Genomic DNA, 13,718 nt, shown 5'->3' with positions numbered 1-13,718 from the left:
GTTGGCATAAGCAATGTAGTAAAATTTATGCATCATACACAAAATTTTGATGCTGCAACAGACATCAGTTGCCTGGGCACCAGTGGATACATTCAGCACACTCATGGTGGTGGGGAGAACTTTTCTGACATTACAGATCATCTTCATTTACTACTGTAATGATGGAAAACATTCTGTACACAGCAGCTCCTGTCAAGAAGTGAGCTGTTATCACTCCTTGATGATTTACAATCTAAATGATAAACCATGAGGTTAAGTTATAGTTTGGTATTGCATTGCAAGGACTACTGTTTATAGTGTTATGTTTTGCTAGCATATTACTACTTCTTGAAAACAAAGTATCCCCAAGGGACTATCAAAAGAATTCTTTATTGGTCAAGTGTGATGGACACACAAGGAATTTGTCTCTGGTACATAAGTTCTCAGTGTACATAAAAGCAACAAGTGATAAATCATGATCATAATCATAAATACAATCATCATAAATCATAAGATACAGCACTCCATGATAGTCATAGGATACTAAATAAGCAATCAAAATAAATCATACTAGGATACTAAATAAAACAATATAAATCATAAGTGTAGAAGTGACACCTTGGAGTAACACTCTTTTGCAGCATAAAACATTGAACAAGTAACATTCATGTTATTAACTGACTTTTGCATACCACATCTGATATTTCTTCTTTTTTTTTATTATGAGACAATGCAATGGAATCTTTTCAAGTTTTCCTTTCTTTATTTCTGCCTGGGTACCCTTTGGTGGTGCAGATGCCATGTGGACAATGTGAAAATCAGTTCTCCCATTGCCAGTAAATAGTATGTGTAAGAACAAATTTGAGCACCATAAAAACAAATAATAGATAGAATCAAGGGAGTCTATTCAAAAGTAGGTTTCATTTTCCCCAATTCCCCTTATACTATTTATGTCCTTCTTGTCTCATTATCCTTTATTTACACTATAACGTAAATGTAAAAAATGTAAATATTAGATTACTGTTATGAAACAGTTATAAAAAGGGAACATATGTTATGTGTTTTGTGTTTGTTATATTGTGTTGTGTTATAAATAAGTAATTTTTTTAAAAAAAGTAGGATTCATTTAGGTAGGGTGGAACAAAAAATTAAAGATAAAAAGGTCTGAACTTCATATAAACAGGGCTTGCTCTTGATTAACTGTGACGGTTGTTAAGACCCTTTTGGATGTATTTGCTAACTTTCGTCAATAGATATTGTTTATACTCCATTTTTTATTTTCTTATCAGTATATCTAAATGGTTTTAGTTCCCTTTAAGGAGATGAAACTTGATAAAGAGAAACTAGCAGATCAAGCCACTCGTCACATTTAACGCCTTTTTCCCGTGGCAAAGAAGTGGTTAAGCATTTCTGAATGAATTGCATACCAGGATTTCTCCTGTTCATTGTTCACAGGCTTCGATGGTGTGAGCATCAGTACCTCTCACATCATGTACTGCAGCTGATAGCTGTCATATCTCAAGTTGTGATTCCTTTTAAATAACATAATGAATTTATTAATAGGAAAAAAGCTTTATCCTTGAGAATAAATCCATTACAAACTCTTCCTTTGTAATGTGAGCTTTGTGTTCAGATGTTGAGCAATACACCCTAGATCTTCAATAAAGATATTTATTTATAGAAAAAACACCAAATGATAAATATAAATACAATGAATATATTAAATACTTCATTCATGCTTTGCTCTAGCTTGAAATATTTTGATCACAACTCTTCTGATCTTGGAATTCTGCCTATGATGCTTCATGTCCTGAGCTTCTGTTTGTTTGTTTGTTTGTTTATTTGTTTGTTTGTTTGTTCAACTTGTATGCTGCCTTTCTCCAAAAACTCAGGTTCCTGCCTCTCTTCCTTCTCCTTGTCTCAGGATGACATATTCCCTAAAGAGCCTGAGAGCAGGATAAGAAAATACAGATGGAGAATTATCAAAAAGAAATCCAATCTAGAATTAAGGAGAAATTTCCAGTCAGTGAGAACAATTAATCAGTGGAACAGCTTGCCTCCAAATATTGTGGGTGCTCCATCAGTGGAGATTGCATCCAGGGATTGGACTAGAAGATCTCCAAGGTCCCTCCAACAGATATTCTGTTTTGAACCTGCTGTTTTTTTCTTGACAACACATTAGCAGGTTCTCAACAGCCTATAGAGCAGTGTTTCTCAACCTTGGAAGCTTGAAGATGGGTGGACTTCAACTCCCAGAATCCCCCAGCCAGCGCTGCTGGCTGGGGGATTCTGGGAGTTGAAGTTCACCCATCTTCAAGCTACCAAGGTTGAGAAACACTGCTATAGAGTTTAGAAAAAGCAATTATAGTTGCTTTAATGGAGCTGCAGCAGTAAACGTCTGTTTTACGTGGAATCAAATCCACACACATAAACATCCATTTGTTTGTAGGTGCCCATCATTCATAAGAAAACCTAAACCCCATAGTTCTCTAATTCAGACAATGCACCTTTAGAACATGATAGGAGAGTTCACAGTGTCCCTGATTATGAAAATGTTTTGTCTGCTTTTTCAGAAAATGATTAGGAATTGATGTTTTGGGTACAATTATTCCAAAAGGAATCTACAGCACTATCCTATGGCCTTATCCTATTTGGATTTAGGTGATATATCCATACCAAACTCAGTCTGTCTCAGTCTCAGTCTCTCTTCCCCCCCCCCCCACACACACTTTCTCTCTCAATCTTGCCTTTTAAAATATATTTTGCTCAACTCATGGCAGTGAACATCTCTTATTCTTATCAGCACCCTCCTATTTTTGGGTAGAAGTAGAAAGGAACATGATTGCTTTATCCTCGCAGATATCAGAAGAGGAGAAAGTATCTATTTTGTTACCTATGTAAAAGTGCTTTGCTGTAGAACCAGGTCTTTCCTATATGCTACTTACAAATATATTTACTTTCTGGACCTTAGATTTAAAATGATCACAGTCCTGGAAATACTCAGGTCCAGCACCTTCTCCTTTGAATGGAGACTAAGAGGAAAGCTTCCACTTGGCTCAGAAACTGGTAGTTTAAACTTTTGATGAATACCATATGGCTTGGAAGGCTCCGGACGTAAGATATTTGGATAAGAAATTTGGAGGCAGGCTCCTACTATGTAATATTTTTGCAATATTTATTCTTGACTTCACTCTCACTTTTATTTCTTTAGCTGTAAAAACTTCAAGAAACAGCAATAGTGAAATATTTGTTTTAATTTTCAGATTGATCAAAGAAACAAAAGAAACTGACCCAACAGTTCACCAGACAAGACAGAACTCTGAAGACTTTTTTTTGTGTGTCTTTTTTCATCAAATTTGAGTCAAAGGATGTGTCTGGTAGACAGAAGCACAAACAGGAATTCTACAGAGGTTCAACCTGTCCTAGGACTATTCTTGGGAACCATCTCGCTGGTTACAGTGGTTATGAATATTTTGGTCCTATATGCAGTGAAAACAGAAAAGAAACTACAGACAGTTGGCAATCTTTATATTGTCAGTCTTTCATGTGCAGATGTGATCGTTGGTGCAGCTGTGATGCCACTAAACATTGTATACTTGTTGAAGGATAAGTGGATTTTGACTAGAAAAGCTTGCCTGTTTTGGCTTTCAATGGATTACGTAGCCAGCACAGCTTCTATATTCAGCCTTTTCATACTCTGTGTAGATCGCTACCGTTCAGTCCAACAGCCTTTAAAATATCTCAAGTACAGGACCAAAACTAGAGCTTCAGTCATGATTTCAACAGCTTGGCTGCTGTCCTTCCTGTGGGTGATTCCAATACTTGGCTGGCGAAAATTCACAGATCACAATGGTATGACAGTTCATAACCGAACGGATGATGAAGACATATGTGAAACAGATTTTTGTAGAACTACATGGTTTAAAGTCTTGACAGCCACAATCAACTTCTATGTGCCATCATTGCTGATGCTGTGGTTCTATGCAAACATTTACAGGGCTGTCTGTAAGCATTATCGGCATCGGCAGCTCATAAATGGATCATACAGATGTAACTCTAACGACATTAGTGTGCATAATGGAAAGATTCAGGAAATGCAAAAGATTTGTTCCCAAAGTTCCAATAAAGACAGAGGATTTTCTTTCAATTCAAATGATAACTTCGAGCAAAACAAAATGAGGGAAGCTAACCTTCCATTAAGCAGCTTTGTTAAAATCTCGAAGGATTTTCCTAAAGAAAGTGACCATGAAGTAATAAAGCTTAACTGTTTCCCTCTAGCTATAATGCAGAAAGATTTTGAGTTAGGCAATACAAAGGGAAAATATGCCTGTGTCAGTAACAATACTGAAAATATAAAAAATCCTATCTCCCAGTTAGGCAAAATATCACATAGGCAGAGTTTTGCAGGAGGATCATTGCCGACAATTCACTCGGATCCCTCCCTAGAGCAAAATTCTTATACTGAACAACATTTTCCTCAGACGTATTCTAACAGAAGAGATCCCCTAAAACTCTGTTACCTGAAAGAAACATGGGGAAAGCTACATACTCAGTCTGTTTGCCAGAGTCAAAAGCTGCATGTGAACAGGGACAGAAAAGCTGCCAAACAGTTGGGTGTTATAATGGCAGTTTTTATGCTATGTTGGATACCATATTTTGTATTGTTTATGGTCATGGCCTTTTGTGAAATATGTTATAACCGTCCATTTCACATGTTTACGATTTGGCTTGGCTATGTGAATTCTACTTTAAATCCATTTATATACCCACTCTGTAATGAAAACTTCAAAAAGGCTTTCAAAAAGATATTTCATATTAAAACTTAACTTATTGCAGAAAAAAATTATATGGGGACAGATGAGCAGGTTTATGTTGTAAGGAGGAAATCTGGTATTATTTAAATCTTTAAACAATGGTTTGTCTTAAAAGAGTTGTTTTTCTGTTTCTAGTGGTTTGTGGTCTTTTTAACAGTAGATTTTATAGCTTAAAACAAGATTGAGCTAGAATGAAATATATTGCAATTTAACATATCTTCTAAATGCTAACTTTTATATCTGATCATTCTAATCAGTGTTTAATTTACCACAGTGACTTTTTCAAATGTATATATATTGTGTTATAGTAGTCTTTGTGTTCCCAAAACTTCAAGGGTTTCAAAACAGCATTTATTTCTATTTTGATTTTTCTCCAGAAAAAGAATTCACCAGAAATTTAAACTTTTAATAATATTTTGGTTTTATTTACCAAGAAATTGGAAACCGACAGCAGACATCCTAGAGTCAGGGAATTCATTGTCCCTTTGTTATCAAAGAGAAGCAATCTTGTTCACGTGTATTTTCAGTTCAGCTCTGAATTACGGTAAAGACAAAATTTCATTCCAGCTTCACTTTTGGTTGCTTCATGTATATGCATGCCATTTTCTGTGCAACAATACAGGAGTGGTTTGCCAAAGCATTTTCCTCGACTTACAACCAAAATTGAGCTCAAAATTTCTGTTGCTAAGTGAGACATTTGTTAAGTGAGTTTGCCCCATTTTATGACCTTTCTTGCCAATTGTTAAGTGAACCACTGCAGTTGTTAAGTTAGTAACATGGTTGTTAATGAATCTGGCTTCCCAATTGACTTTGCTTGTCAGAAGGCTGCAAAAAGTGATCACATGACTCCAGGACATTGCAACCGTCATACTCAGTTGCGAAGCATCTGAATTTTGATCATGTGACCATGGGGATGCTGCAACAGTCCTAAGTATGAAAAATGGTCATAAGTTATTTTTCTGTGCTGTTGTAACTTCAAACAATCACAATCGAATTGTTGTAGGTCGAGAACCAACTGTTGTCTTCTTGACCAATCTAATTATGAATAATTGGCTTCTAGAAGAACAATTAGAACAATAGCTTTTTCGAGATCAACCAAGCTAGATGCTGCCTATCTTTTTACTTTGCTTCCCAAAGAGCTTCCATTGTTCTTTCTAAACATTCAGCCCATTCAAGGGAATCTAATAGGTCCTCCTATTTTTTTTTTATTTTTTTTTTAAAAATCCACCAGATTTTCAAAGCTATTAATGATGCATTTTGCCTGCCTAAAACACAAACGGTCCAAATGACATACTTGCTCTGGGACAAAATGATCAGCAGGGGATGTAGAAGGGAATCTTTGCTCAACGTTCTCTCCAGGATGCTCAGGGCTGGGAGATATTATTCTCTTTTCATTCGTGATTTCGCCGTTTTGGAACTCAGTGTTTTTTTAAAATTTCTAGACCTCTCTCTCCTTCAGTCTGAATTTGATTCTCTTCAGCTCAGTTTTCAGAGAATTATCATGCTGAAAAAAATAAATTTTCTCAAAGAAATAATAAAAAGCTAGTAGTCAGCACACACAATGGTGTCTAATTTGTTTGAATAAGATCTACAACAACATACCTTTGTGTCTTAGAATGAGATGTCCATTTTTAGAAAATCCATATAATAGCACAGTCATGAAATCTAGAGTTGGATACACTCTTTGTCCTGGGTCATTAGCATTCCTCATATATTATAAAATAGTGGAATGTGTACCATAAAGTTGTTATGTCTGAAATGCTCTTTTTTGTCCTTTTTACAGGACATATAATTGTGCACATATAAAACATAATTCTTTATCGGTTAGAAATCTGAAAATCTGATTCCCAAACTGGATTTCAGTATTTGTGAAAAGAAGTCTAACATTTAATAAGAACAATTTTCAATGAATAAACTTTTAAAAACCCAGTGTAATTAATAAATATTTAGTTTAATGTTAACTTCCTGTACCTTTTTTCAAACATAACGATACATTTTCCATCTGTTAGAGAAGCTTTTTAAAAGAAAGACTTTCAATTGGGACTATCTTACAAAATCTCAGATAACTTAATAGTACTTAATATTGGTGTAAAGCAGTATGAACCATTGGCAAGATGGAAAACATTTGCTTGAAATGGATATTAAGCTCCATGAGGTATGAGTTCCTATTTTTTTGAGAATATCAATTTAAGGCAAACAATATTTACATATTCGTGAAAATGGTATCTTGTGCCCCGCCTTATCTTTTTTTCCCAATGCTACCATCTTCCAAAGAACTGATAAATAAAAATAATAAATAATGGTTTTTCACTGCATCCACCATTTTATGATGCTCTAAGCTCTGTTTTTACTGATAAAATGGTATTAGATGGCAGAGAAAGGAAATGAAGTCCTTTCTCAAATTAGCTATCATTCTCTAGAGAGAAACCATTATCGAGCCTGGTTTAGTTTTAATTCTTGATATTTTATTGGCAAATGTAGTATTTTATTAGTTCCTCTTATTAGTTGAAGATTATTTTTTCTTTGAATAGGGATGTGCCCAAAATCGTTTTTTTGTTGTAACTCAAAGCAAAGCTTTGTGTTCTGGAAGTTCACCAAACTATTCCAGATGAATCACAATTTGGCAGGAATAAAACTTGGATCATTTTTGTTGCACTGGATTTCTGCTGAAACAGAAATTGCAGGAATGCTTGAGCAGGTTTGTGAGGTAAGTAGAATAAAATTGGCTCACACTGTCCCCTCAGCAGTTCCCAGTGTAGCAGATTTTACCACCCTGATACCACTCAGCTCTTTGTCTTGCCTTTCCTCCCTCATGTGGTCTCAGCCACCACCAACATCCGTGTGTGTGTGTGTGTGTGTGTGTGTGTGTGTGTACACACACACTCTTTATAAACTCTTAGCCTACCAGGATGTTAATTCTTTTACGGTCATAGTGAAGTTTATGAACACACCAATCTTAAATCATCATACTATTTACAAGGCACACTTTACATGCTTCTATGTCCAAGTGATCCTTTTCAGCAGCATTTATACCTGTTGGGGGAAGACATTAAAACAAGAGAAAATAGAGGACCTCTTGCCAGCTGTGGCATTTAGAAAAAAAAAAGAAGCTAATCTTTTTTATTAGGCCTTTAATTACTAAGCAATTTTAGTTTGAATTTTAATTTGTTTTTTAAGTTTTTTATAGTCAATTTTGTAAAAATGTGGGCTAGAAATTGAGTCAAATAAAAATACTAACTTACCGCTCCTCTGTCTCACCTAATGAAGCAATTGAAAGTGCCTAAATTTCAAATTCAATAAAATAGACAATTTAGAATGTATATGGATAAATGGCCAGTGTATACAACCATAATCATTTCAAAAAAAGGGGAAAAGTCACACATTCATTATATAATAAGGTATAATCATGGTTTAATCACAATTAAATCCAAGTGATGTCCTGAGCACAATCCAACAATGAAGTGCCTCAGCTCTTTCATTGCTTAACTGACAAGACGTTAAATTAAATAAGTGCTGAAAACTAAAGCCAAGTGTGTTAGTGAAAGGACATGATAACTAGAGGAAAACCTCTGTGGTGCCCCTTCCCTTGGTGTCTTAACCATGTAGTCATTAGTGGTTAATCCAGGACTGAGTAAAATGTATAATGATCATGGTTAATTTACAAGCAAATTTGAATGGTATGAGAACTATGACTAATTTCTTAAAAAGTCAGAACTGTTAAAATAAAGAACGCATGTAGAATGTCATAAATGAGGTGTTTCTTTTATAAGTCAATGGAATATATGCTCTGTCTTTTGAATATTTTAATATATTAATAAGATTGTGTATAAAAATAATTATAAGGTTAAAACCATTAAAAAGAATATTAAAATATACCTGATACAACCTTGATTATGTTCAAAACGGTCTTGCTGCATTCATGAGAAAGCAAATAGATGTTACAATCCCTAACCCTGATTAACACCTTATTCCTAAAATTGCCAAATTCATAAAATTTGATTACAAGGATGATACTAGAATTATAATCCCCAGAGTTTCTTATTTCTAAAGCAATCATTAGGTTTTGATCCTCGAGTTAGTTCTTAATTGCTTTAGTAGCAAAACCACAGAAAAGAGTAGGAATTAGCAGAGTAGGAGTAGGAATTATCTTCTTATGCTCTTCATTCAAATTAAATTTAGGGTTAAGATGCTAGAACTCTTGTCAGGATCAGCCTCACTGCTTGAATTCATTTCTGTGACTGACTCTAAACTAATTTCCAGTGAAGCTTATTTGTTATTCTAGGTATTTTGTACACAAAAGTGAAAAGGAGTATATTTTCCATTTCACATTGGATGATACAGCAGTTTTAAAATGATTGTTGTAATGAAGTCCAACAACAGAAAAGGAGACACTGGATATGAAGTATAAATATTTCAAAATGAAGAACTGTACATAAACTGTATATAAACCTTATAAACCAATACCAAGTTTGAAGGGGCGTATCATAAATCAGAACCTCCACATAGATAGTGTACATAACACCGTCTACAAAGAATAGCATGACTGAGGAACTTTATACCATATAAGAAGGTATCCAATTTGTCTGTAAGAGTTCCAAAGCCCATATTAATGCAGGCCGTGTTACAGGTCAGAAAACTGTTTACAGGGTTTTGAATTCTTTAGTAGTTGCTATGCTATAGGATGAACAAAGAGAAAAGTGGGAGGACAGCCTGAACGACACCAAAGCCAAATACATAGCATTTGATAAATAGATGGCATATGATTGATATTTTACAATTGTCATAGTTGGCTCTACATAGAACTGGGATTGTTTCAACAACTTGGACTTTTTTTGGACTTTCCATGATGAAGAGAACAACCAACCAACCAACCAATATACAAATAAAGACCATTTGTTTATTCAAAACTGTCTAATAAGATAACAGAGATGCTGCTAAAGTATGAATGCAATGCTAGCAGAAGTCTTTCTAGAGACAGAAGATACGACTGTGCACTAAAGTTTTCAATCACAAACCACAGTGTGGTTTTACTTATAATGCTAACTGGAGGATAAGAAATCATAAGATATTACCATAGTGCTTTCTGGGAAAAAGAAGTCCAATTGGATGTCCTTCCAAAGTAACATAGAAGAACCTTGACTTTTTCAGATAAACATGGGTCAGTATGTTTTTTATATATGCTTCCCAGGTGAGGAGTGAGAACAACTATAGTTTGGTTTATAAAGTAGTCTCTAAATTAGAGGTCCTAATTTACATAAAATAGTACTGTATGAACATGTTTGAGTTGGACTTCAGTACCAAATATGCCAAAACTGACCAGCAATGTCCACATCCTTAGCAATAAATGCTGCATATGGCCTGCTCCCAATAACATAGTCTATTCTTTCTTCCAAATCATTAAAAATGTATATCGGAAAGTATGAAGAGGTATAATCTGGATTATTTAGGTGCATATGAAAGTCAATAGGTGATAGCTATATGTTACGTTTTAGTGACTAGATGATGGAAAAATCAGGGATCAGTTTTGCAAAAAGTGTGTAACATTCTGAATATATGTGATCCCCAAGAAAAAAATAATTCTTCTAGATGGCACAAATAAGAGTACAGAAAAAATACTTCCTCTGTCTACCATGAATTTGAGCAACTGAGGTTTTTGGGTGAAATAAAGAAAGAGTAGACTAGCTTATATTAATGTAGATTTTCATGGCTCTTATTTGTTACATAACGTTGGGATTATGGTTTGGTGACCATAGTCTAGCCAACCGATTTTCTGATGTTTTGCCAGCAACTCTGGCTGGTATATTAGGAGGCAACATGGCCTGCTACATATCTGCCTTGAAGCCTAACACTGCCCACAAGTTTTAATCATACCATGCCACATACAGTGTCCTCTGATTAATTGGAAGCCATAATGGTGATCAGTTTCGGCATATTTTGTGCAATATGCAACAGCTAAATCTCAATTTGACCCCAACCATGCTCATGTTGCAATGGTATGTAAAGTAGGAACTCAAATCTAAAGATTACTTCTTAAGTCAACATACTTTTGTCTACTGAAACAAAGATCACGTTCCTGGAAATGTACTGTATAAGCAAAATGCATTAGCCCCAAATATGAAGGGATGTGTAAGTACAGCAAGAATTTTACATGCATATATCAGTATGCACTGGTGATGCTACCTAATTTGGTAATGAACTTCTGCAAGAAACCAACCAAGCTCAGAGAGCACCAAGAACCCCACAGTTCAACCCTGACTTACAAATATTTTCTTCTACCAGAATTAGCTACAAGCACTTAAATGATGCTACTTACATACATGCAACAGAAGTCATGATGAAAGTGCATACCATACTTGTGTTACATGAAATATAATGATCCATATCATCATTTTGATGTCACCGAGGCTTGTTACGGATGCTACTGACTACAAGAATTGATGTTTAAAGACCATCTATTCAAGAACAAATGTAGAAGCAGCAGGACAGAACAATGACTTCCTCCTTCTTCTAAGATCGGATGCCTTAAATGAATGCATCTAAGTATAATATTTTTTCCTGTTCAGTCATGTCCAATTCTCAGAAACTGTCCGGACAAATCCCTGCAGTTTTCTTGGCAAAGTTTTTCAGAGGTTTGTCATTGCCCCCTTCCTGGGGCTAAAAGTAAGTGACTAGCCCAAGGTCACCCAGCTAGCATTGTGCTCAAGGTGGGACCAGAGGAGGCACTGTTTTCTGGATTTTCTGCATTAACAGAAAAGCACTACTGCTCCATATTTAATGGTAGGGGTCTTACTGTAGAACCTTCTGGCCATGGCTGTGCAACATTTCAGTAGTTGCACTTAGAAAGCTTCAAGAGACATCACCCTTAGTCTGGTGCAAAAATAATCCACACTTGATGCTTTTCTGTTCCATTTCAACATTGTTTTCTCATTTGCTTCATCACAACCTTGTAGTTTTTCTGTTGTGTTTTAATCTGACCGAGGTAATTTAATATTTATCAGATAGTGTAAGGTGCTGCTGACATGCTTCCTCCACTTCCTTCATGGCTATTTTGGGTTGCCTACATCCAAAGAAAGGAATATGCCTAAACCCTAAGATGCATCTCAGTTATTAAAGGTAGCCCTTGACTTACAACCACAATGGAGCCCAAAATTTCTGTTGCTAAGCAAGACAGTTGTTAAGTGAATTTTGCCCCATTATATCACCCTTCTTGTCAAAGATGTTAAGTGAACAGTTAAGTCACTGCAGTTGTTAAATTAGTAACACGGATTGTCAAGTAAATCTGGCTTCCGCATTAGCTTTGCTTGTCAGAAGGTTGAAAAAGGTTATCGCATGACCCTGGGATACTGCAACTGTCATGAGTTCATTGCCAAGAGTCTGAATTTTGATCATGTGACCATGGGCATATTGCAATGGTTTTAAGTGTGAAAAAACAGTCATAAGTCACTTTTTTCAGTGCCGTTGTAACTTTGGTCACTAAATAAACTGTTGCAACTCAAGGACTACCTGTACATGGCTTCCTTCTATATCATCAACAAGCAATGCTCTGAAGCATTAATTCAATTTTTCTATCTGCATGCACAGTTTGTTATAGCAACTATCAGGTTGTCAAACAGGATTGGTGACCACTGGACTCCCTGCTCCCATTTTTCACTGCTGAAATTCTGAGGTTGTTTTTTTTTTTTTTTAAAGATGAATTTGACAAGTATTGCCAGTTTTCACTTCCTAAATGATTGAAAGGTTAAATTATGTATTTTTCCCCCATTGGAGCCTCAGCAGAGAGGGCTGATGCAAAATCATGAAAACCACATATCCTCAATGACTAATCCACAGAAAGGAAAGCAACTGGATCTTGCTTTCCCAGTAAGGGTGTGTGTTTTTAAAAGGAATCTATCAATTGGGGTCTGTGGTAAACACTGTCTGGGCAAAGATCTGGGCTGTTGCCAAATTGAAGAATGGAGACAGAGTCAGACAGCAATTATTTCTTCTCCAGCCAACTAAGCATGGAATGGAAATGGAGTGGAGTGGAGTGGAGTGGAGTGGAGTGGAGTGGAGTGGAGTGGAGTGGAGTGGAGTGGAGTGGAGTAGAGTAGAGTAGAGTAGAGTAGAGTAGAGTAGAGTAGAGTAGAGTAGAGTAGAAGAGAAGAGAAGAGAAGAGAAGAGAAGAGAAGAGAATAGGAGTAACAGAGTTGGAAGGGATCTTGGAGGGCTTCTAGTCCAACCCCCTGCTTAGAAGACAAGCCCCTTGAGTCCATTAGTACAGAACAGTCATTAATCCCATTTTTAGGTTGCTCCATATCCATCAATCCAAAATAATGTGATATATTTCCATTTTTCTCAACCATTTCAAAATCAAAACAAAAGCAGCACTTTGTTGTTTCATTTTTGCAACGGTGTTATACATGTTTTGCTACTGAATTGAAGCAATGCCACCGTATGTCAAACTAAGACATCGTTGCCACTATGTGTTTGTGGTGGTGATTACAAGCCTCTGAGCGCTGATTCTGTATTACAATGAGAATTTTCCAGACTCTACCACTTAAATCAGTACATGAGATAGAATAACTCGAATATCTGTGAGCCAAGTGAATACTTGCGAAGCAAAACCGTATAAGTCTATGCAACCCAATGTCTCCGGAATGAATCAAATTTCTCTGTAAATTAAGCCAGTGTTTGTATTTTGAAATTAAAAGCCTTTGCCACTTATGCTGGTCTTCCTCTGCTAATTACACTGGCCTTTATGATATGAAATCACAGACTTCTGGGAGTCGCAAAGCTCGATTACTTCCTAACAGTGAGGACAATTAAACAGTGGAACAGCTTGCCTTCAGACATTGTGGGTCCTTCATCACTGGAGGTCTGTAGAGATTCTCAGTCATCCAGGTCATGGTTGTCCCAAAGGTGCTTTTTCAAGAGGCAACTGGACTC

At 36.0% G+C, this 13,718-nt stretch overlaps 1 protein-coding gene across 1 annotated transcript; it reads left to right on the top strand.

Moving 5' to 3' along the window:
* The first annotated feature begins 3,347 nt into the window (after positions 1 to 3,347).
* Positions 3,348 to 4,805, top strand: HRH1 (histamine receptor H1). The gene has a single exon (XM_070933671.1). It carries the CDS (start codon positions 3,348 to 3,350, stop codon positions 4,803 to 4,805), a length of 1,458 nt encoding a protein of 485 aa, XP_070789772.1.
* Positions 4,806 to 13,718: the final 8,913 nt, after the last annotated feature.

Source organism: Pituophis catenifer, unplaced genomic scaffold (genome assembly GCF_029215685.1).
Source record: "Pituophis catenifer annectens isolate HBS135680 unplaced genomic scaffold, rPitCat1.0.hap2 SCAF_2, whole genome shotgun sequence".
Lineage (NCBI taxonomy): Eukaryota > Metazoa > Chordata > Lepidosauria > Squamata > Colubridae > Pituophis > Pituophis catenifer.
This window is presented reverse-complemented; position numbering and strand designations above follow the sequence as displayed.